The sequence below is a fragment of the Acinonyx jubatus genome, chromosome B4 (genome assembly GCF_027475565.1).
Source record: "Acinonyx jubatus isolate Ajub_Pintada_27869175 chromosome B4, VMU_Ajub_asm_v1.0, whole genome shotgun sequence".
NCBI classification, from domain to species: domain Eukaryota; kingdom Metazoa; phylum Chordata; class Mammalia; order Carnivora; family Felidae; genus Acinonyx; species Acinonyx jubatus.
This window is the reverse complement of record NC_069387.1, coordinates 92,569,920-92,594,244: the sequence shown is the minus strand read 5'-3', so window position 1 is coordinate 92,594,244 and position 24,325 is coordinate 92,569,920. Positions and strand designations below refer to the sequence as shown.

At 41.6% G+C, this 24,325-nt stretch overlaps 1 protein-coding gene across 3 annotated transcripts in view; it reads left to right on the top strand.

Annotated features, from left to right (window-relative positions):
• Positions 1–547: 547 nt before the first annotated feature.
• Positions 548–24,325, top strand: part of BEST3 (bestrophin 3) — a 39,259-nt gene continuing 15,481 nt past the window's right edge. The window contains exons 1-8 of one of the 3 annotated variants that reach the window (XM_053226483.1): positions 548–822; positions 2,366–2,541; positions 6,073–6,167; positions 6,633–6,866; positions 17,894–18,048; positions 19,245–19,322; positions 19,689–19,841; positions 23,172–23,252. In XM_053226483.1, the coding sequence (XP_053082458.1) occupies positions 2,390–2,541; positions 6,073–6,167; positions 6,633–6,866; positions 17,894–18,048; positions 19,245–19,322; positions 19,689–19,841; positions 23,172–23,252 (948 nt within the window). In that variant the 5' untranslated portion in view covers positions 548–822; positions 2,366–2,389. Of the gene's footprint in view, positions 823–2,365; positions 6,867–17,893; positions 18,049–19,244; positions 19,323–19,688; positions 19,842–23,171; positions 23,253–24,325 lie in introns of those variants that run through there. The other 2 variants (XM_053226485.1, XM_053226484.1) reach the window with 2 other exon arrangements.

Sequence of the window (24,325 nt, the reverse complement as noted above, 5' to 3'; positions counted from 1 at the left end):
TATTTCATTATCTAAAGAATACCAATGAACTCTCTCTTTCAAGAAGGAAACTATGGAAGTCATTTTGAATAATTTACAATTTTTCTTAGCTGACATGGAAGGATAACAAACGTAATGAATGAATCAGGGTGTTATTTTCCGCTACACTAAGCCATCACACATAATAATTTTCTATGCTCTGCTAAAATGCGCGCGCACACGTGCGCCCACACGCACACTGAAACACGTATGCTTGTTGCTTTTAATGGGAGAGCATTCTCAATACCTCTCAAATGAAAGGAAATTCTTATCTGCCCCAGTTTATGGCTTCACAACAGCTCATTCTTCATTTTAAGCACACACAGACTGTCCTAATTCCCTTTTTTGACCAGTGGAGCCTCTTCAGAACCTTGTAGGGGAAAATGGATCTCTCTTCCTTGATCCCAGGGTAGAACCAAAATGAAATAACGTACTTCAATGGCCCAATCTCCTTCACGTCACCTCCGACTTCTCATTCAAAGGGGTACTTTGGGCGGCAGGTGGAGTTATAATTATAGATGAGGAAAAAGCTACATCAGCAGCTGTTGCTTCTGTTTGTTCCCGGCTATAACTGTCATCAGTGGGCAAATTGGCATAAACAGGCCTCCACAAGTGGAAAAACATTTAACTCCTGTACTTGTCACCCTCTGGGTCTTCTCGGTGGCCAGGGAAGGAAAGAAAATCTGACTGTGCGTGAGTGAAGAGCGGAGCCGAACGCAACACCGACCTGAAGGCACCTCTTCAGGGGGAGCCTGAAATTGGAAGAGTTTCTTTCCCGTCGGAGACTTGAAACCAAAGAAATAGGTTAGTGCACAGAGAGTATATCTATGCATTTTAATTCTGATCTCTACTCTGTCTGATCTTAATTTTTCTGATAGCCGAAATAGAAGGGTGGATGGTTAAACGAAAAAAAAGTGGAGGACTGTTATTTAAAATGATGCTGCCCACGAGAACAAATTATAAAATGTGGTTAATTTATTAGGCTCCTCTCTCCCAGTTTTGACTGTACTCACATTACACAGATAGACAAGGTAAAATGGAAAAATGAAACTGGCTGTGGCATGATTCCCGTCCTCTCGTAATGCCACTTACTTATGCCAAAAGTCCTGGTTTCTTTACTAAAATCAGTGATGCTGAAGGCTTAAGTTTGTGAATATAGTGCCAGAGTTTTATTTCTTTAGGGAAACTAGGCAAATTAGAATTGGATTGTTTTCCCACCTCTGAAGAAAGACAGAACATCTTCCCGTTTAGATAAAATGTGGGTTGCAGGCTACTTTATATGAGAAATCTGCCCACTTCTACCTCAGACCTCCATAATTTCCATCTAAGTAGCTCTGGAAGACTCCCCTCAGAGATTCTTTGGAAACAAGAAAGATTTCCGAGAAATTTCATTTTCTCTGTATATGCTCCATGTTAGAAAGTGGTGGTGCAGGATTTTCAAACAAAGATTAGTTCGGGGCCGTCTCAGAACCTGAATGTTTGATGTCTTGTTGAAAAGCAATGAATGCCAGAGAACTCACTGAAACGAGGCATAGGGGTCCAATTCTCATTCTACCCGTATCTGTGGAACAGATCCACGTGGAGAGAGCCCTAAATAATGGCCTTATTTTGGTCGGCTCCAAACAGAAAGTGAACCTCCCTAAGCCTTTTACGCATGACTTCCAAAGGGAAGTGCACCTTCTGTATACTATCCCTGTGGCCCTGCCTTTTGAAATGTACAGTGTCAACCGTGCACTTGCAGCTCTGCTAGAGAGATACCCACATCCAACTAAAACCACCAAAAGTGACCCATCAATTAAATTCTCTTAAGAGTCTTGCTTCTTTTCAACAATATCTCCTGAGTTCTCAGAAGAGAGCCATTAAGTTCCCCTTATGAAATTTAAGGGTGAAATAAACACTTCTTTACATACTGTAGCAGATAAAGACCCAAACAGTAAGTATGGCCAGTGCCTTTGAAAATATCAATTAATATAGCGTATCAGTACCCTGAATCTTCCCGTGGGTTAGGAAAATAACATGACGGGTGATTCTACAACATATTTCATATATCATATTCATTCGTTCGTTCAAATATTACTAAGTCATGACTATAAAACTTGAAAATAATATTTATAAATTAAGCCGGGTTCTAATAATACTCTTTCCAGAGACTACTCTCCTCCCCTTTTCTACTAAAAGATTTAACATGGAGACGTTGGTTATCTCCAAATTCCAAATGGTTTAAACAGAGAAAGGCAAAATGGGGAGATGGTTGACTGGTGACCGGCTTGGGTTTCTTTGAGACACAGATTTATGCTCCATCTTAAGCACTGCTTTTTACTTGTGTTTTGTCTTCTTGCTCTTCTAGAAAAAAATAGAAAAGCTATCCGAGATGACTGTCACGTACTCCAGTAAAGTAGCAAATGCGACTTTTTTTGGATTTCATAGGTTACTCCTCAAGTGGAGAGGCAGCATCTACAAACTACTGTACAGGGAATTTATTGTCTTTGCTGTTTTTTACACGGCAATAAGTTTGGTGTACAGGTACCTTCCTTTGCATGTCTCCTTAAACGGCCATCAAATATCATGTAAGAATACAGTCTCAAAAATCTGAGCCTTGGGTTGCCGCTGACTTTTGCCTTATGTAATCTCCTCTTTTGCATGATCCTCTCTTGCATTCTTCATCTCAGGGTATTTTAATCCACACTTAACCCATGCTTAGGGATCTCAAGTAGACTCTATCATGTCCAGGTGGCCCTCATGCCAGCCCCATGTGAATTGATCACAATGTGATACTAGGCACCCTGCCAGGATTTTGCTGGAGGCATAAAATGGCAGATTTATTACTTAACTCCTCACTCAGTGGTGATTTTGAGTGGCAAAGGCCACGAACAAATAATCATCGGTGCCTCTCTCAGCTATGTCATTGATAGTTTGAATTTGTGACTTGGCAGCTTATAGCCACTGCCTACATAATTGAAATGTCCATGAAGGGTGTCTATCAGGTGACTTTCCTTTCTTTTGCCTGGAATGACAAGATCTCCTCCAGGGTGGTGCCGAGGCCTGAAAACGAATTTATTTTATTTTTACCCTCTGAGTGCGGGGTACATTATGTTCACAACAGAAGATGTTTATTCTTTATACCATCACAACCTAAGCCCGTCAGATCGACAGAAAATTTGAGCAAAATCATGTTGAGGAAATACTTGTGTGACTAAAATTATAGTCTAAATAAAATGTTACCAGTAGTGCAAATGGGAAGCTTTATGAGGTTTTTTTTTTTAACTAATTTTATTTTATTTTTATTTATTTATTTTTAAATACTTTATTGCCAAGTTAGCTAACATACAGCGTGTACAGTGTAGTCCTGGCTTTGGGAGTAGATTTCCCGTGGTTCATCGCTTACATGCAACATCCAGTGTTCGTCCCAACAAGTGCCCTCCACAATGCCTGTCTCCCATTTTCCCCTCCTTCACAACCATCACCCGCATCAACCCTCAGTTTGTTCTCTGTACTTAAGAGTCTCTTACGGTTTGCCTCCCCCTCTGTTTGTAACTTATTTTTCCTTCCCTTTCCCTGCGGTCCTCTGTTAAGCTTCTCAAATTCCACGTAGGAGTGAAAACATGTGATATCTGTGTTTAGTTTTTTTTTAATTAAAACTTATTGCATACATTTCTACTCTGGGGGAATTTAAAACTTAAAATAGAAAAGCTAAAGGTTTTTGAGGCTGTATTTCCACCTTTTCTATGTACTTCAGTTTGTTCTTTCTCTCCCGCATACTGATGAACGACTTCGTATTATCATTGCTCTTACTGACCTTCTTCTTTGCAGCCACAGGACTCCCTTTGACCAAGAGAGAGAGAGTAATTTGGTCAGCTGATAATTGTCAAAAATAGAATAGGAAGGGCTATTTTGCTGCATATCAAAATATCTGTAAAGGGACATCAGGGGTTTTATTTAAAAACCTCTAATAATTTTTCAGATGTGTCTTATAAGTACAACGTTATTTTGACAATGTATTTTTGTATCACCTAATGCTTCAGAATATGAAATAGTGGAAGACACATGACGTTTCAGAAGAATTGTCTCATTAGTTTATTTTTACTAATGTGAGTTTATTGCTGCTACTGCTGCAATAGCACTCTGAATAGCACTCAGAGCAGCTGCATCGTGGCCAGAAATCCTCCATGGGGCCTCCACTCTTGCTTCAATATCTTGCTTATACCCCACAAAATTGTATGCACGTATTTTTGCTAAAGACCAAAGAGTGCTTACATTTATAACAATGATCAGTCGTGCAAGTCATTCTTCATTTTTGTAAAGTTCAGCTATAAAATCTCGTCAAAATATCTTCTTAATCTTGATTGAAGGTATACCAACCACGATAGGTTGAATTTATCAAGAAAGTCAAACATACCTGTAGAAAATTATAGCATCATTCTCATGTCTACTAATCATCCTAAGTTTTAAAATTCTATTCTAAGCAAATAATGATACTTAGCAAAAATCATGAGACAAAACCAGACTTCATTACTTTTGAGTATACCTCTTTTTATTTTGGGGTGAATTTGACAAAAATCACCATTTTAGTACTTTTTAGCTAGTAAACTTTCTACGGAGCTATTAGCTAAATATTTTTTCCTTTGGCCAGCTGTTAATAATAACCACCACTTTATTATCGAAAAAGTATGACACTGTATGTTCAGTGGTTTTATATATGATATATTCTTTAATCCTCATAACATTCCTAACACATAGGCTTTATTGTCCCCATTTACAAGTGAGGAAACTGAGGCTCAGAGAGATTTAAAAATATGTTCCAAGTCCAAATTTGTAAGTGGCAGATCTGGGATTCAAACCTGGCTTTGTCTGACCTTAAGGTCTGTGCTTTCTGCCTTTAAATCCTCTTGGACCATTTCTATTTGAGTGTCGGAAACTGTTATGGCTGTGACTTGTCATTGGCATGACCTTGACAGGCCTGGGCAGCTGAATAAGAACAAGCTGAATAAGAATTTCTGAAACCTCCTCAAAGCTGAGGCAGGAACTCCAAGCCCATCCTGCACCCCAAACTCCTTTGTCACTACCAGCTCTTCATGCGCAATCTGATTGGTGGCTCGCTGTTACCCCATCATCCCTCTGCTTCCTCTATCAAAATTCTACTGACTCAAACAGGCCTTTTGACATATGTTGTAATGGATGTTTCCCAGGGATTTCTTCCTCCCTTGGAACAGCTGTACCATTCATTTATGCAAATTTCTTTGTGTTGCTTCTCCTTGTAGATCTCGACCATTACGATTACCCTGCCTTGGGACGTCTCTCCTGACTGCAAATCCCCTCCCTGTAACATAAATATCAATAATAGTTCCATTAAATGAACTTAGGTTTAGCCTAAGTTCATACCAGAAAATGGGTTTTGGTGAGATGCATAATATAAATTTTGATATGTGTATTATGCAAACACAAACCCACCAAATGCAGGAATAAAAATTTTTACTCCTTGTTGTTATGTGTTATTTTATATTTTAAATAATTGCGGGTTTTAAAATAAACGGTTATAATAGCCTTTGAAGTACAACACATATAATCAAGAATGTGCTAAGTAGCATACTCGTAAGATCAAGATGTCAAGGTTAGGGTTATAATTTAATCCTCATAATTACTTAACAACTGTAGTTCACTTAATCAAGACACCCTTTTTTAAAGTATACCTGATGAATAATGGAAAATTGGACTCTTTAATGAGTTATTTTGCTCTAAATCCAATGTATTCATCATATAAAAGTTTAAAATATAAAGTATTTAAAAATAAAAGTTAAAAAACATATAAGTAAATGGAAGTTAATAAATCCCACTGTCTAATGGCCAATAACATTTATGTACTGAAAACATTGGTACTTGAAACATTCAACAATTAAAAAGCTTTTGAGATCTATCAGCTTAGGTAGAAAAAAGCATTATCGCTTCTTAAAAAAAATTACAATTATTTGTGCTTAATTGTTTGCACTGAATATCACTTGCAAAGCAGGTGCAGAAGTATAATATCATAAAGGGCTGTGCATTTTATTTTTGCTCCAGATTGTTACTTACAGGAGCCCAAAAACGTTACTTTGAAAAATTATCAATTTACTGTGACAGATATGCTGAACAAATTCCAGTAACCTTTGTGCTTGGTAAGTATAGGTCACACGCAGAACGCAGCCACACTGTCTCTGTTCGGATGACATCAATGACTCTGCATGGGAGTGTTTCCAAGCTGAGAGGCATGCCTGAAAAGCCACTGCTTGCAATAGAACCAGAATCATCCATAAAGTTTGCCCTCAGGGCTGCTTTCGCTAAATTAACACCAAACAAGTTTGAGGTAATAATTTGCTATCAGACAATCAAGCTTTCTCTTCACTAACTGCCCATTTTTGCCATCAATATTTGAATTCTAACACCCACTTACTGGGTGCTATGACATTGCCAGGCACAAATTACATTTTTATTTTTTTTTTTGGAGGGCAAAGTCATAAGTATGGATAACAACATATTTTTACACCCCGATCCCTAAAGAGGCTGAAATTCTGCTAAAAGCATCAGTGTCAACAACATGTCTGCTATAAGAAATTGCTTTATAGCTTCCTGTTATTTTACAGGGTTTTATGTTACTCTGGTAGTGAACCGATGGTGGAACCAGTTTGTGAACCTGCCCTGGCCAGACAGGCTGATGTTCCTCATCTCCAGCAGTGTTCACGGAAGCGACGAACACGGGCGCCTGCTCAGAAGGACCCTGATGCGCTATGTGAATCTCACGTCCCTGCTCATCTTCCGCTCGGTGAGCACGGCTGTGTACAAAAGGTTCCCTACGATGGACCATGTGGTTGAAGCAGGTATTGTGAATGACTCTTCCCTCCACGGACTCCTCTCATCCTAGATGGGAACCTTCAAAATTCCTTTGAAAATGTCTTTTATTTATTCATTCATTCAAGGAACATTTATTGATTACCTACTATGTGCCAGACAGTCTTAAGAGGCAACGATGAATAAGATGTAGTTACCGCTCTGGAGAAGTCTGCCAGGGCGGCGAAGGAGGGGAAGCAGCAGTCAACCTTAAATTAAGTGGCAGAGAGTCACTGGCCTTTACATAAATATGCCAGAGTAAAAAGTATCATACTTATTAAAATCATCTTTAATATTGTATGATCTTTTCTTTTTTTTAACGTTTACTTATTTTTGAGAGACAGAGACAGAGCATGAGTGGGGGAGGGGCAGAAAGAGAGGGAGACACAGATCCCAAGCAGACTCCAGACTCTGAGCTGTCAGCACAAAGCCCGACTTGGGACTCGAACCCACAAACTGTGAGATCGTGATCTGAGGCAAAATAGGAGGCTTTCCGGATTGAGCCACCCAGGCGTCCCTAGTACCTGATCTTTTCTAGCACTTTATGGTTTATCCATTTTCATAAATATTTCATTTGGATCCAAAAAAAAAAACCCCAAAAACAAGACACGAGAAAGGTAGGAAATAGATTCAGAGGGGTTATAACTGGAGCACCTGGGTGGCTCAGTCAGTTAAGCCTCGCACTTAGGCTCCGGCCATGATCTCGTAATTCGTGAGTTCAAGCCCCATGTTGGGCTCTGTGCTGACAGCTCAGAGCCTGGAGCCTGCTTCGGATTCTGTGTCTCCCTCTCTCTCTGCTCCCCCACCTCCTAGCTCATGCTCTGTCTCTCAAAAATAAATAAACACTAGAAAAATTTTTTAAAAAAAGAGAGAAAAAAGAGAGGTTGTTACCGGCCCTGGACCATTAGTAGAGGAGCCAGAATTATGATACAGGCTCAAAACTCCTAAGGTGAATGCTTTTCTCCAAACAGAAGTAGATTCTAGCGGGAACCAGGAAGGTGAGTTGTCATCCAGGCCGTGCGGGTATGTCGTCTCTCTCATGCCTCAGAGTAGATGCAGGTGTTCTCCCTGGTCCTCCGGGACACAGTGTGCTGAGAACAAGTCATGGTGGAAGGATGGTTCTCTTCGGTGTGTTAATATTTAGGAGAGAAGCGGTTAAAGCGGCCTTCAATGTGGAGCGCATTAAATGAGATCATTGCTGGCACACACTGAATAAAAATTGGTGGTTGTGCTGGGCCGTTGTTAGCAATCTGCCAGTTTGTTGGAATATAGTAGTGAATACGTAGACCATATAAAAACCATGAGACGACTCTGCCTTTATACTGAGGACAGTCTCAAATTAGGTTGCCATATCCCGTCTCCTTTTCTGAAATGTCCTTGAAAACGGATTTTTAAAAAAGAATGGTATTTGGGATTTTTTTTTTTTGAGGCCTTTTTGGCCTGGATTTGGTTTTGCCTCCTTAGATAAACAATATAGGTAGTGACTCAGAACAAAGGAGGAGTTCAAATCCTTACTCCACCACTCACTAACTGCATGGCCTGCGTGATTTACTTAACCTGTTACGTTCAGTTTCCTCATCCATAAAACGCGCTGATGAGAACTTACAATACCACCTCACTCATATACCTCACAGGCTTCTGTGAGGATTAAATAAATTAATATTTGCACAGCGTTCCGAACGGTACCTGGCACGTGGTAAGGACGCTCTTGCTATCAAGAATGAAATCACCCAGCACAATGGCATAACGTCACCCTTCGCTCATTTTCGAAGACTCACTTGATGTGACATCCTGGGTCTTCTGGATCTGCTATGACCAGGTGGTCATGGAGGAGAGTAGAGGACGGTGTTGCAGTACAGGGTAAGACGTGAGAAAATAGTGCGGTCTGGGGTGTAGGCTAAGGATTCAGATAAAGGATACAAATGGCCTAGGCATACACACAGGTCTGTGATGATATAAAGCCAGGAGGGACTTTTAAAGAATTACCTGTCACCCCTCCTCCGAATTTAAAAGCTGAATACTGTTTCAGAATGACCTAGTTGAAAATGCCACATGATGAGTTAATTTTCTTACCCTGATGTCCTGAGGATCAAAAGCAGTAAGCGTTTCCACCTCTGAAGAAAGTCCTAAAAATGAGCAAGAAGGGTTTGACCTGTTCCAAATTGACAAGTGAGAGCTGAAGTTTACTTCGATGCATAAAGATGGTGTGTCGCTGGTCCCGACGCCTCCTTGGGGGAGAAGAGAGTGTGTTTGGACAGGAATCAGGCCGCCAGGCCCAACTCTCAAAGCAAATCCCTTCCAGCGTCACCTTCATATTCAAAGCACAGCAGGAGGAAGCCAGGATAGGTGGCGATGAAGAGGCCTCTGGGGCCTCTGGTCACAGCTGAGCTCAAACAAGGTCGAGTCGTGCACGGTTCTGAGGGGCGAGTTGATATGGAGGACGAATAGAATGATGTGATTTCATTTCCTGTACGTGTATCTTTCATAATGCCAAGGCTTACCCCTTGTCAAACTTGTGCAAATGCCTGTTTTGCACCTGTGTTTACCCTCTGCCCCTTTCCAAGGCGTTTGGAATATTGGACTCCTCTCTCCCCACCACCCACATCCGTGACCATTCTAAGCGAATCTGGAAGTATTCACTCCTTGATGTGCATTTAGACAAGTGTGTCCCAAGGTGTAGTCTGCGGACCCACAGGCACTTTACATCTTGAATTCCTTGAGTTATTTATTTAAAATGCATATTTCTGGGCCCTACCTCAGACCTGCTGGATCAGAACCATTGGCTGTAAAGCTCAGCAAATCAGCACTTAACCAGGCTCCTAATGCTGCTGTGTTAAACACTGAAGTTTGAAAAGAGTGGAGTCTTTTCTGGGATGCTTCTTTTTTTTAACCCCTTTTTCTCACCCCTGGGGTAAAAGGCTTTGGCATCCACTGAGTAATTCATTACTAATAGCAAAGTAGCAACAACTAAGAGAAGGGGGGAATTTGTGGTTTTGACCACACGAGAGCCTCCAGAATTGGAGAGGGGCATTGCCACCAGTCTGTTCGGAGGCTGCCATCCAGGGTGCTTGAATCAGACCTGCATGGCCATAGTGGGCATCATTCTGACTTCAATCTCTCGCTCGGTTTATGTGGAGCCTCTGAAGGAGGAGAGAACCGATGGAGCCAGGAGGGGGTTGAAGCCTTTGCAGGTGCCTCTGGGGTCTTCTCGGACCTCACAGTGGACACGTCCCCACTGCTCTCATAAGTAGTTTTTTTCTCAAAAAGCAGAAAAGGCAGCTTGGGCCCCCAGGAACATAAAGTCTGTGCATCAGGCAGCGAGGCAGAGGGTCCAAGCCACTGCCCTCGAAGCTGGGGGACACGCCCCAGAGTCAGGGTCCTTCCTGACCGCCCCATGGCCCACCCCACGACTGGGCGCCCTCTCTGCCGACTGGAAGCACTGACTCACCAGACTTCTTGCTCCTTTCCCCAGCAGAGAGGGCTGACTCAGTCTGCACATGGGGCTAGTGTCCAAGCTCCGACAACTGGACACACGCCTCCGCCACTGTCTGACTGTCTTTGGCCTGTGCCAACGTTTCTGGGAAGAACAGGAAGTTCAGGGATGGCGGAAAATGTCTGGCAGATGTCCTGAGCCACAGCCAGGACACCTGCTCCGCCTAAGGGCAGACAGGGCTGGTGAGTGGAGCACAGGGGCCCCCGAGGAGTGGGGGCAAAGGCTGGAGGCACTGTGGAGGACACAAAATACCTACTTCTTGCCAGGTGACTTTCCTACATAGAATCACCTGTCAGAAAAAAGTACATGTTCTCAAACCTCAGTGCACATTAGATACTGTTCAAAATCAATATTGCCAAAAATGCAGATCCCAAGACACCACCCCCAGAGATTTTGACTCAGTAGACCTGGGGTGGTGTCCAGGACTGAATGTATTTAACCTGCTCCTAGAGACTTTGAGGCAAGGGGTCCCCAGATCACATTCTGAGCAAAATAGGCTTTAAGGCCATCGGAGTTTCCTTCTAACCTTTTCTTTGCCTTGCTTCAGGAAGGGTCCCTGCCACAAAGATTCAGGGCTGGCCAGGAGGAACTGAGTGAGAGGGCAGAGAGAAGGAAGATCAGCATGTCCTTCTGAGGCACCTGGAAACCCCTAGACCAGAGCTGGATGGGCTGGGGCTCTCACCTGCTAGTCCCTAAACTTTCCTTGCTTTGAAGTTGGACAGTCAAGTTACATTAGCCTGGAAAATCAGAAGGACCAAATGCATGCTACCGGGGTAATGCATATGCTCTGATGTTACAGGTTAAATTTGTCAAATTAAAAATAAAATAGTTTTATTTCTGCTCACATGAAAATAGAAATAACAATTGAGTGCAAAATAGTATCAGTTACACTAAAAATTCCCTGAACTGGCCTGTCATCAGTTATTTACCAGAGGAGCTGTGATAGAAGAGTCTCTCTTATTTTTTGGCAACAAACCTGTCCTGGAAAATTCCAGTCATTCCAATCACCAACCCTGGAAGATGTCATTCATTCTAAGTCAAGTCAGGTGCACAATTCCAGACCTTCACCGAGTCAAGTGATGGCCTTAATTGGGTGTTTATGTTATGGCTTGAGACTGAACTGAAACATTTTATCTGGTGTTTCATGGTGACCAGGAAAAAAAAAATATTTCCCTTCAAAATTACTCACCAGAAGCACAAAAATAGGTAATGGGAAATTATATGCATTCCTCTAAAAGAAATGTTACTAAAGCTGTTGTTACATCTGTCTTGCATTTGCTTATTTAAAAAAGATCTATTGAGTGTATATTATATGCCAAGCGCTGTGCTGAGCACGGGAACACAGCGAGAAGCAAGAATAGGTATGGTCCCTGTCTTCAAGAATCCGTAAAAATTACTGTAAATCTTTTCTCACACGAATCGTTTTCAGAGACAAGTACAAATATATTTACGGCTAAACTTTATATCTCTGCATTGTATCTCTATTTCTCTAAAATAGTTTCCTTCTGTGTTTGGTGGCCAGTAAAAGTGGTCAGAAAAGAGTAAAATTTGAGGAAAGGGCACTCTTCAGTTTTCTTAAAGCCCTGGAATCTTAACATGATATTCCTCAAACTTCTTCTACAATGAGGAGACCCCACCAGCAATTTTAGCAACACTTACAGTTAACAGACATTAATACAACTAACCAAGCTCTCAATTGTCAAGTGGCTGTTAAGATACAAGTTCTGCCTTTGGATGCACTGGTTGGAAGGCTAGCCCCATACTTAGCTCACGTAAGCTGTGATCTTCTCTCACTAAGTAAAATCAAATAGATGTTGTATAATATTGACTTTCTGCCCTGTGGTCTGCTGTTCAATTCTTCCAGAGGCATTCCCTGACACTGGGGCTCCTTGGTCTCTGTAAAATCTCCAGCTGCTCCATGCGACACAGAGATGATCAAGGAGACGGTGGTATTCACGGGTTGTGCCAGTTTTCACTCCCTTGGCTGAACTTTTACAGGCTGAGTCAGTTACCCCTGTAGTCTCACATGATGTGCCCAGAACAGACAGAATGTCATCCTGTGAGTGAAACTTGGCTCACCTATGCACACTTGCTGTATATAGGAGAGAGAGTGCACGGTAGAACTAGCCCTACTTGAGTTAATGCCACGATGGGTAGTCTCAGCAGGTCAGTGTTTGAAGGTTACACACAGTTCTAAGAATTGAATCAAAGCAGCCACTCAATGTTACTCAAACTTTCACTGAATTATCAAAAGTACTTAATTTTTTTTAGATGTTTTTAGTGTTTATTTGTTTTTTGACAGAGAGAGAGACAGAGTGCAAGTGAGGGAGAGGCAAGAGAGAGGGAGACACAGAATCCAAAGCAGGCTCCAGGCCCTGAGCTGTCAGCTCAGAGCCCGACGTGGGGCTTGAACCCACAAATCGCGAGAACATGACCTGAACCACAGTCGGACGCTTAACCGACTGAGCCACCCAGGCGCCCTCAAAGGTACTTTAAATTTAAATTACAGGTTCCCAGACAGCTGACGGAATCAGAATATCTGGGGCTTACGACCTAGGAGTCTCCATTTTGAACAAGCTCCCGGAAGCACTGCAGGATGTTTGACTCGGGCCAAGAATGCTAAAATGGCCAGCTTGCCGTGTATTCTGTGCACAAGGGTGAATGATCCTAAATTTTGTCAGAAGCCGAAATCACTAGGGTTTTTTAAAAAATACTGATGCCTGGCTCCCACCCCCAGACATTAGGATTCAATAGATGTCTGATGAAACCTGGGTATCAGGAGTTTTTAAAGCTCTCCAGACCGTTCTAATATGCAGCAAAGTTTAGGAACCACTGCACTAGAGCATATCTATTAACTCCTCCAGCTTCACCTGCAGACGGCCTCGAATCTATTCGTTCAGGGCAAATGTAATTCTGGGCCACCTAGACGGGTAAGCACTTAAAAGCACTGATTTGGGCTATGTTATTTCCTGTGTGTCATGTGTAGAAGGCAGTGAACTACCAAATGGGATACTAATGTGGGGCCAGGGATATGGCTGAGTAGAGATGTTTTTCCCATATCAGAAAAAGAGAGGAGGTTCTATCTCTCTGTTCAGTATTACTCCCCCAGAAACTGATTTTACTCAACCAAATCCTATTTCAAGCTTTTCAAACTCTGGGCTGTAACTCATTATTGGGTTCTTAAATCATTTCAATGGCTTGCTAGCAGCATTTTTAATGGAATGGAATAGAATAGAACAGAGACGAACACTAAATATTAAAGAGCACATTATGTGAAAGAACCAATAATTGTTTGGGGAACCATACATATCTTACCGTGGTTCATGGTAAAAAAAATAAAAGTAAAAATAAAAAAATTCTGACATTCTGGCCAGGACAGTGGTTTCACAATGTGATTCCATCTCTCTCCCTCAATCTCATTTTACCTCCCTTTGATTTTCCCAGTTGACAAGGATTTCTAAACCCTTACCATTGAGTTTAAAGGAGAGTTATAGTTGAATCCGATGGCTTCATTCCATTCATTTAGAAAGTACAGTACAGAGATGAAAATGAGCCAGGCACGTTGCAATCTTCCTGAAAAAGCCATCTCTCTGGGAAGGGCTCAGATGCTGAACGCACAACTTTCTCTTACAGAAAGAACTGGCAACAAACCCATTCTGCCTCCAAGTTTTGAGATGCAGTGCTTTTAGCTCTTCTGCTAATAGAGGCTCATTTGCACACTCTGCTTTAACAGCTAAAGACACCTGCCTTGGCTTCAGCGGAGGCAAAATAGACCAACCATACAGCAGGCAAAATCCGTAAAGACTGGCATATTATCAGTGGACACAATTAGGCCTTTGGCTTGAGGGCTGTAACATTTTGCCTTAAAGTAACAGGTCTCACTTACTCCATCAAACCACAGTTCAAGTCGCAAGTAAACACTGTGTGCGTGTGTGCGTGTGTGTGTGTTACCCTGGTTTGAAATATTAAGGAGGTTTCCTGGGATAAGCAGTATGGAAATTGCCGAACAGAGCTGGACTGGCCAGAAAGCCAGAAGGAAAAGAGAGCAAGGAAGTTCTGGGCAGATACAACAGCAAGATGAAATAGTAACGCCAGGGGTGTGGACAGGGCCCGAGGGAGCATGGCATGAAGACTGACATATCAAGGTCATGGGGTTGTGTGAGGACCAGCCAGTTAACAGTGCTACCAAACTGTGGCGAATCAGTGCCTGTGGTTCACATAGTCCGAGAGATGAGGATTATGACTACATTCTGAAAAAGATCACTGGCCTGTGGTGATAATGACCTGACGTGCTGATGAGGATAACCTTGCATTTCATAATAAATGTTCTTTCAATTGATTTAACCAACAATCTATAGATTTCCTTTTAATTGCCCGATACCTTGATTTTCAAAGAGAGGGTTTACTTTAGATGAGATGTGTGACCATGCAGGGAATAACAAAAATCACCCTGCCTGTGCACTCTTGCAGGACGCGTCAGTGTCTCGCCATTCATCTTTGGTATTCATCATCGTCATTAGTGTCTTGTCATTCATCTTTCACGGAGCCTAGCAAAGCACTCAGTACGTTTGGGCTAAAAATTAAAAACCACCAGCTTTCCTTGCTCTACATGTCCCCTCCCAATTGGTGGATGTGCTGTATGGGGGAGGACCTAACTCTGGCTTTAGTGCACGCGCTGAATAAACCCTCACTCGGCATATTGCATTCTGCTAGCCAAAAAAAGAACTCACCAGCACAATTTGATCTATACTCCTGAATAAAAAATAACCAGAGGTAAAGTTATTCTTGGGTCAAATGACAGCGATTGCAGCCAGGATATAAATGGGGTAATTTTTGAAAATTGCAGTAGAAATCCCAAGAATAAAACTGCTAGACAATTGACATGAAATCTCCAAGAACAGGCTTCTAGGTAAAGGGTGACCCGTTGCCTCAAATCTTTAAGCACAGAGCCAGGACAGGTCAAGTTTATTAACTTCTCGTAATAAGGTTTACTCATGCTCTGCAAGTCTTTAAAAAGAAAAAAAAAAAAGCAGATTATCTGGATCATGCAAAAACTTGAGACGCACTGAGAAATGAGAAGAGAGTGATCAGGCTCGTTGTTATTTTTGACATCCGGAGAAAGTCCAATTCCTCAGGGATGGGCAGAACCACCACCCCCCCTTCTAAGCTAACATAAATAACCTGAGTATTATCTAAAATGAGTCTCATGTTGGTAAATATTGGCTTTGTAGTTGATACTCTGTTTACTTCAAATACTGAACAAATAGGATCTTCATTCGGTTGGGCAGTGATTTTCAAATATTGCTGTGTGCTAGAATTTCCGGCAGAGCTTGGTACATGTGTGACTGCCTGTATCCAATTCCATTAAGCCAATCAGGAAGATTTTACATGGATGCTGATGCCCGGATTCACTGTAGACCAATAGAATCAGAATCTCCAGGGATAAGGCCAAGACATTGGTATTTGCTAAAAGTACCCACATGAGACTCTAGGGTGAAGACCTGGGTTGAGAACTTCAGCACTACTGAGTCCGATTTAGTAGGAAAGGGTGGAGCCTCACCCTCTCCACGTGTAATAGATGTCACAAGTGACTCAGGTACCCATGATCTGTGGACCTTATTCTCAAAAACACTGACCTAGACCTAGGTATTTCCAAAATTCCATGAACCAGAGCACATCTCACTTCTCCTTTGACTTCTTTTCTGTTATGGTAACACCTCTGAAATAAAACTACATGGTAAAGAGGGCGGATTAGTTGAAGCAGGATAATCAGATTCATAGATTGATTACAGATCATTAAAGATATTAACTGTGCTACACTGGGGCAAAAGTGATTTTCATCTGAATGTGTTAGAATTTCATAAGCAAATGATTACATTCCTCCTGAGACAAAAGTAACTCAAAATCAATATCTAGCAAAACTCAGTTTTTGAGAACAGCATTAGTTCAGAAAACATTATTTGTACTAAATCATAATTAACATTGAAAAGTCCACTTAAAAAGTCAAAGGAGTAAGTACAAGGATAGTCATGGCATCATTGTTTTTGATAACAAAAAAATTTAAACAATGTAAAGGTCTACTCAAAAGAGGACTAGTTAAAATATCGTATAGAATTAACTAGAATGCAGCCATCAAAAACAATGATGCCACTCTCTATACATTAACAACAACAACAAAAAAGATCTCCAAGATATAAACAAAAAATAGAAGCAAATGGCAGATATGCATGTAGTAGAAAGCCATTCGTGTTCTTAAAAATTAAGCCTGTATAACTGGAAAGATACACAATAAATTCATTGTAGTGATTCCTTCAGAGAGGGAAACTGTGTGGCTGGGAAAATGAGACTTACTTTTCCTATTAATATTCTTTTGGCCCTTTTGGATTTCTGTACCATTTGAGTGATTCAATCAAATTTTTTTAAAAAAATAAAAAGTCAAGTGCAAACTGTAAGCTTTTAAAGTATATATTTGTATGAATGAACCCTGGCACATAGTAGATATTCAGTAAATGTTTATTTCTTAAATAAACCTACTTAATTTCTCCTCTCAACTTTTTCAAATCTCTTCTTTCCTTGGTGTGCAGGTTGAAGGTGGGGTGGATAGCTAAAATTTCATAATATATTATGCCTTTGCACGTATCGAGTGCTAAGTATGTGCTAAGCATTATGCTAAGCTCTCGACATGTTTCCATCAACTCAGGTAATTCTACAACATCCCTGGGAAGTAGATATTATCATCTTCCTTTGGCACTTGGGAAAACTGAGGCTCAGAAAGGTCACTGGGACTCAGGCAAACTGTGTTATACACACACATAAATAAAGATTATAAAAATTATACTTTTAAGGTATATGCAAACCGCTGTGGGGACTATGAAGACAGTATGCTCTTGGCCCTTCCAATGGGTCTTGGCAGGCAAAACCTTTATGTATGGCATTACTAAAATATAAGGCAACAGAGAGCACTGTGTGGGGAGCTTTGAAGGGGAGAAATTCCCGGGGAAGTAGAAGATAGAAATCAAGGAAGGCTTCACAGAAGGGGTCCTGGTTGATCAGGACTGTGCAAGGAGTGAGCAGTCAGGAGGAAAAGTATGTGATTCACGGGTTCCATGCTATACTAAGTGAGTTGTATGTGGTAACACCTTTAACTTTTTTAATCCTAACATTTCTAAGTATCCTTGTTCCCAATTTTAGATGAATAAACCAAAACCTAGAGAAGAAACTTTCCCCAGATGTTCTAGTCCACATTTAATGTCACCTTACTTTCTACTGGCCATCTCTATGAGGGATTGCCAACATGTCTTGCCTTATGTATTACTGATATAAAACTTGTGTGTGTGCACTCGCACAAACGCATTCCTTATCTCTAATACAAGCATAAACTACTTGAGGCAAGAACCATCATTTTATATATTTTTAATATTCCCCTCATTGTATGCTCACATACTAAGCATGAAAGTATTTATGGTAATGTATTAGTACTAAGCTAATTCTGTAAAATTGAGCTATCTTTATTTTGTGCTAAAGGTTTTATGACGGCAGATGAAAGAAAATTATTTGACCACCTCAAATCTCCTCATCTGAAATATTGGGTTCCATTCATCTGGTTTGGAAATCTTGCAGCTAAAGCCCGGAAGGAAGGTAGAATCAGAGACAGTGTTGATCTGCAATCACTGATGACTGTAAGTGCGTCACAAACCACCCATAAGAGATGCTAATCAGAGACCAACAGGGACCTGGATGTAGCAGGTCAGACCAGGATGTGTCTGCTTTGTTCATGCCTGGTTCCAAAGGAACCAGAAAGACTGGGCTAGTATTAGAACCCTTAACATGCAGGACAGGGGTAGTATACAGGTTTTGACTCAGGTTGATTGGGAGTGGTTTCTTAGAAATTCTGTCTAAACAGAATTTGGCTTTGTCATGGGCTCTGTAAGAAAGTGTCCCTTAATTGATTAGCAACAGCTGTCAAGGGCTCTGAATGACCTGGTGTCCACATGGCATATTTATCATCCCCCAGGATCCTAGAGTAAAATCTGGAGTAGAAATAAACCTGCCCAATCAGTTCCCCCAAACTAGAAGTTCCTGAGTTTAAGCCAACTTGTCAGATGCTCCAGGAAACAAAATTATGTTTTCATTAAACGAAATAACCCTGAATTCATCTGAGAAACAGATCTATGGAAGGGCTAGATATATATGCCCTATGACAGTCTCCTGCCTGTATTAGGCCAAAAGGAGTGAATGATATAAAAATAGCTCCCAAATTAACATAACACTTTTTCCCAGGCTTATATAGTAATTTATGTGTGATAAAGGAGAAATCAGTAGATTCAAGTCCTTTCCATTCCAGACAGATATTTTCTGCCAATATAAGTGTGCTAAAGTCCTCATTTGTGGGGGAGAAAGGTTTAGGAAGTACTTTTTTTCCCCAAACTCTACAGCAAGCATGTTTCCAAAAGAAGTAGAGAAACAAACAAACAAACAAATCTGCTCTCCACATAAATTTACCAAAATGGATAGAAATTACTTATTTAAAATACTAACCCCTGCCTTCCCATCAACACTTTGGACCAATATACATGTTGCAAATCATGGATTCAATAGAGTAGGCGATAGTTCTATAAAGTCCTGATTTATTTTAATATTTTTTTAAAAATATCCATCAGTCTCCATCCTTTTTGCACTGTTGAATGGCGTTGATTGTCATTTTCAGGATTTTCCTTTTGGAATAGCCTTCAGAACCAATTACCAGCCTTACAAAGTCAGCCTTGTCCTTCTACAGACATGTTCATAAAAGACATGGCCACGTTATGAATCCCAGGAAATATTTATTGCCACACGCATCATTTAGCAAACCATGTTTTATCTGTTTCTGGCTTAGGAAATGAACAGATACCGCTCTTGGTGCAGCCTCTTATTTGGTTATGACTGGGTTGGGATTCCGCTGGTTTACACCCAGGTATAAAATACTTTGCACGTGTGTTGTTTGTCCCCCCCCCCCCCACCCCAAGTTAGTTAGTTAGTTATTTTCAAAGAGAGAGAGAGAGAGTGCAAGTGGGGAAGGGCAGAGAGAGAGAGAGAGAGAGAGAGAGAGAGAGAGAGAATCCCAAACAGGCTCTGTACTGTCAGTGCAGAGCCCAATGCGGGGCTTGAACTCACGAACCATGAGATCATGACCTGAGCTGAAACCAAGAATTGGATGCTTAATCGACTGAGCCACCCAGGTGCCCCTGCATGTGGTTTTTAGCTACTTGCCCACTTAGGCACTCTGGCCTGCTGTGGGGGTCCAGCGCTGTGTTCTCACTCAGACTTCTCTCCGTTGCAGGTTGTCACTCTGGCTGTCTACACCTTCTTCTTTGCCTGCCTGATTGGACGCCAGTTTTTGGATCCCACCAAAGGCTACGCGGGGCATGACTTAGATCTTTACATTCCAATCTTCACTCTCCTACAGTTCTTCTTCTATGCAGGATGGCTCAAGGTAGCCCACCGTCTCTGTGCCTGAGACCTGCTCTGTAATCTGTCGTGTTCTGTCCTTTGCACCCTGGTCCTTTACTGAGTCACTCGCTCATGAGCGAGTCAAAGGTAGATTTAAGATTTAATCACTCAGAGATGTTATTACTTGTAAACTAGGGATTCAAGTGATGTGGTGAGTACCATATTGCAGCAATCTAAGCAAAGACGTTGCAGTAATACTCTTTTACGGCCAGTAATTTAAGTCTTTGTGTGCTCCCATTAGGATTATAATAATGTAATTAAAGTAATAACTGTGACTTCACTGATATTTTATGCCACAATAAGCAAGTAGGCAGAGTAAAAGAGAGTAAATAAGAAGCCTTGTGTATCAGAGTTAAGTATTCGTATTATATTATTATCTTGGTTCTGTTCAACTCTGTAAATAGTTAACTGTGATTCTCCGCAGTCCCACTAGCTGTCCCCCATTAAATGCATCCCATTTTCAAAACCAGAACCGAGACTCAGAAAATGATTCAACAGAATCAAAACCAGAAACACCAGGATTTGTGACGACATTTGGTTTGCCAGGAAATTAACAGGTCATAGCAGTGAGGGGAGGACTTGTCCAGTCATGGGTGTAGAATTGTATCTGCTCCAACCCCCGCCCCTCCCGGCACCCCTTACCCTTCCCTGGATGCACAGGTAAATACCAGAGCCGGAGCCTGGTAGTGAATGGAACACACACACACACACACACACACACACGCACACACACACGCACACACACACGCACAAAGACAATGGCTAAATCAAGGTAAATGAAATCTAATGACAGTTTGAAGATGAATAAAATCGAATTTTCAAACTTTTGACCTTTTGGCCAGCCACATGTTGACATGCACCGTGGAGGCCTTCCAGGCGGTGGCAACATTTTCCCTGCCAGTGCCTTTACCTTCACTGGTTTGAATCTTAACCAGGAACGATAAATACGTTGACATTTCAAAAAGTAAAAGCATGTCCTTTATAAATGGCAAAACCATTTTCAACCAGGTGATGGTAATTCTTAATTATTTTTACGCATTTAAGACAGAGAAAGAGTAAGAGAGACTAATAGCTCTCCTCTCCCATTAGTGAAAAAAGTAGACTCTAGTTTTATAAACAATAAATCACTACAAATGGCCCAGGTGCCCAATCATTCTAGTCTTTTATTGCCCTTTCCCCTGAGTTGTGCTAAGCTTCTTATTCTTTGCTTTGTGTCTATGTGAGGTGTTCGACCAGCCTGTTAGGAACAGTTAGCAGTTCCTGCCTTGGGAAATGCCCTCTAAAATATTTTTGGGACGAGCACCAGGTGTTGTATGTAAACGCTGAATCACGGGAATCTACTCCCAAACTGAAAAGCACACTGTAGGTTAGCCAACTTGACAATAAATTATATTTAAAAATTTTTTTTTCAACGTTTATTTATTTTTGGGACAGAGAGAGACAGAGCATGAACGGGGGAGGGGCAGAGAGAGAGGGAGACACAGAATCGGAAACAGGCTCCAGGCTCTGAGCCATCAGCCCACAGCCTGACGTGGGGCTCGAAATCCCAGACCGCGAGATTGTGACCTGGCTGAAGTCGGACGCTTAACCGACTGCGCCACCCAGGCACCCCTATATTTTAAAAAATAATAAATAAAATATTAACATTCCTTTCCTTTATAAAATATTTTTAAAGGCAAAATATGAAAATACCACATTAGCTCCTTTAAGAGATAGACAGTCCTAGGAGAAGTGTTTTCCCACTCAATGGATTATATCTCAATTTCTAAGCAGCTGTTTTATCTTGTCCATTCCAATATTTATAAATATTTTCAAAGTGTAAAAATCCCATCTTAACCTTATAAACAGTATATTAGTTACCTGCTGGAAATGAAGCCTCCAAAAGAGTAAAGGATATTTTTTGAGAAAATCAATTCTGAAACATAGGTATCATTTTGAAAGTTAAATGTAGACTCTCATACTATATGCAGGACTGATCCCATAAAAGTGAAATTCTGGTTATAACAAGAATATTTTCCAGGACTCTTCAGTGGCCCACTTAGGGAAAATCTCAGGCTAGGAAGGATAGACAGGCCCTGGAAAGGACCTTGACGTGGATGTCGCTGTGAGGCTGACTGATTCTGGGCTCAGGCCCTGCCCTGTCTGGGGAACTGGGGCAACGTATCTCTCTAAGTTGACTGTTCTCAACTCCATCCACATACTAAAATCTCCCGGGAGTTTCACCAGGTGCTGATATCTCAGCGCAACCTCACACCCATTTAATTAGAATCTCTAAGGGAGGAACCCAGGCATCAAGTTTTTTTAAAGCCTTCCTGGTGACTTTGATCTTCATCCAAGGTTGAGAACAACTGCTCTAAGTGGTTAGTGGTTAGACTTAAGTCCTAAAAAATAAGTAGACAGAATTTCTACAAAATGGTCTCAGAACATAGAAATTCAACTAATCAATGGTGTCTTTATTTTATACACTTTTTTCCCATTTAGACCGAATGTAAAATATCTCTCTCTCTCTCTCTCTCTCTCTCACACACACACACACACACACACACACACACACACACTAGATAATAAAAAGCAAGGGATTTAAAAAGAATAATAAAGGAGTCATATTTGGTAGCCTTCTCTTACCAAGAAGGCTATTCAATGCCAGAACATGGTTAAGATCATTTCATATTGACCAACTATTAGAAAATATACGGTAAGACGCTGCCTCAACTTTTCATAGTGGGGAAAACTGACCCACCAGATAAAAGTAAATCCTTTAGAGTAAAACAAAGTGAGACAAATTCCAGCTTCATAACCCCCCAGCTCTCTGACTTTTCATTCAACAGTTGGATCCAATAATTGTGAAAACTCCTTGACTTATTTTCTTTCATTGTGCTCTACATCTCTGCTGTTTTCCCTTCCTCATGGTTACATTTTGTCTCATCACTTGGGCCCTTGTAAGTTCCTTAAGCCCCCAGGCTACGTCGCCCTGGAAGTGCACCTTATCTGCGCTCCTTCGACATTCACGGGTTTGATTTGTACCCGGACATCAATCATTTGGCTCCTACATGGCACAACTTCTCCTGAAGGGCCTGTGCTGTCACCAGCTGAACAGACAGGTTCCGCTGGAGAGCAAACCCACGCAGGTGCCTCACTCGTGGTCTGAGAGCAGTGTCGCTTGCCGGTAAACATCGGCGTCTGTGGAGCCACCCACTCCCCTCTGGGCTTCGTATTATGAAAGTGGCAAAGGGCATCACCTCCGTCACCTTTAGCTTGCATTCCTAGTTTTCATAAGCATCACGATGGACGTATTCTATGTTCTCCACCGCAGGTAGCTGAGCAGCTTATCAACCCTTTTGGAGAAGATGATGATGATTTCGAAACCAACTGGTGCATTGACAGAAATCTGCAGGTTAGAGGAGCTTTTCCTTCCTTTACAAACATGAATAATGAATCATTTGTGACGTTTCAGATCTGAACAGACTCTGACGGCAAGCCCCTGAACTTCAGAACTGCAGCCACAAAAGAAAGAGGTTTGGCTTTTCAGTATCTTGTCTCTGCTCCTTTTGGAACTTCACAGGTCCTGGGTCTCAGTTGCAGTGAAATTTAGTCCCTTGTAAATAGAATTTATTTTTATTTTTATTTTTATCTAAATCCAAGTTAGTTAACATATAGCGTAGTTTTGGAGAACTTAGTGTTTCGTCACTTACATACAACACCCAGTGCTCATCATAATAAGTGCCTTCCTTCATGCCCATCACCCATTTAGCCCACCCCCCCCACTCACCTCCCCTCCAGCAACCCTCAGTTTGTTCTCCGTATTTAAGAGTCTCTTATGGTTTGCCTCCCTCTCTGTTTTTATCTTATTTTTCCTCCCCTTCCCCTAAGTAGAATTTCAAGCCAGTTTTCTTTGTAAGTTTATTAACTTTACACAGCCTCTTCCATCATACTGCAGAGCAATGTTTTAATTCATTCTTTAATCTGGTTTCTGTGGCCACCCAAGTGAGATTAGCAGGGACAGACAATGGCAGCCAGAAGTGATCTGGTGTGAGTTCCCAAATCCATGTCATGAAGTTCCCTGCAGTCAGATGTCCAAGCAGCTGGACACTGGAAACGTGGGCCATACCAGCCTATGTCTCAAATCTGACAGAACTAAACCTAATGGACCCCAGGACCCTTACCCCCAAAGCATTATTCCAGAGAGGTTTTTCTTAAAGAATCAGCATGAGAGAATTTTCCTTCCAGGCAGGACTCTCCTCAGACCATTCTCTGTCCTCACAGATAAGGAAAGAACTTCAACCTGGCTACTTGCTTCAGGCCCTTGCTCAGTTCTTAAGCAGGTTCAAATGTTTCACTATGTTTCACTGTTGGTTCACAAACTGGCCGCATACCTAGAGGGCTGGGAGAGATGGAAGAAAGAAGCTACTCCAGACTGGTAGGTGGCAGGTCTAATAAGCTAGGGAACTGACCTACAAGGCTTGTTTG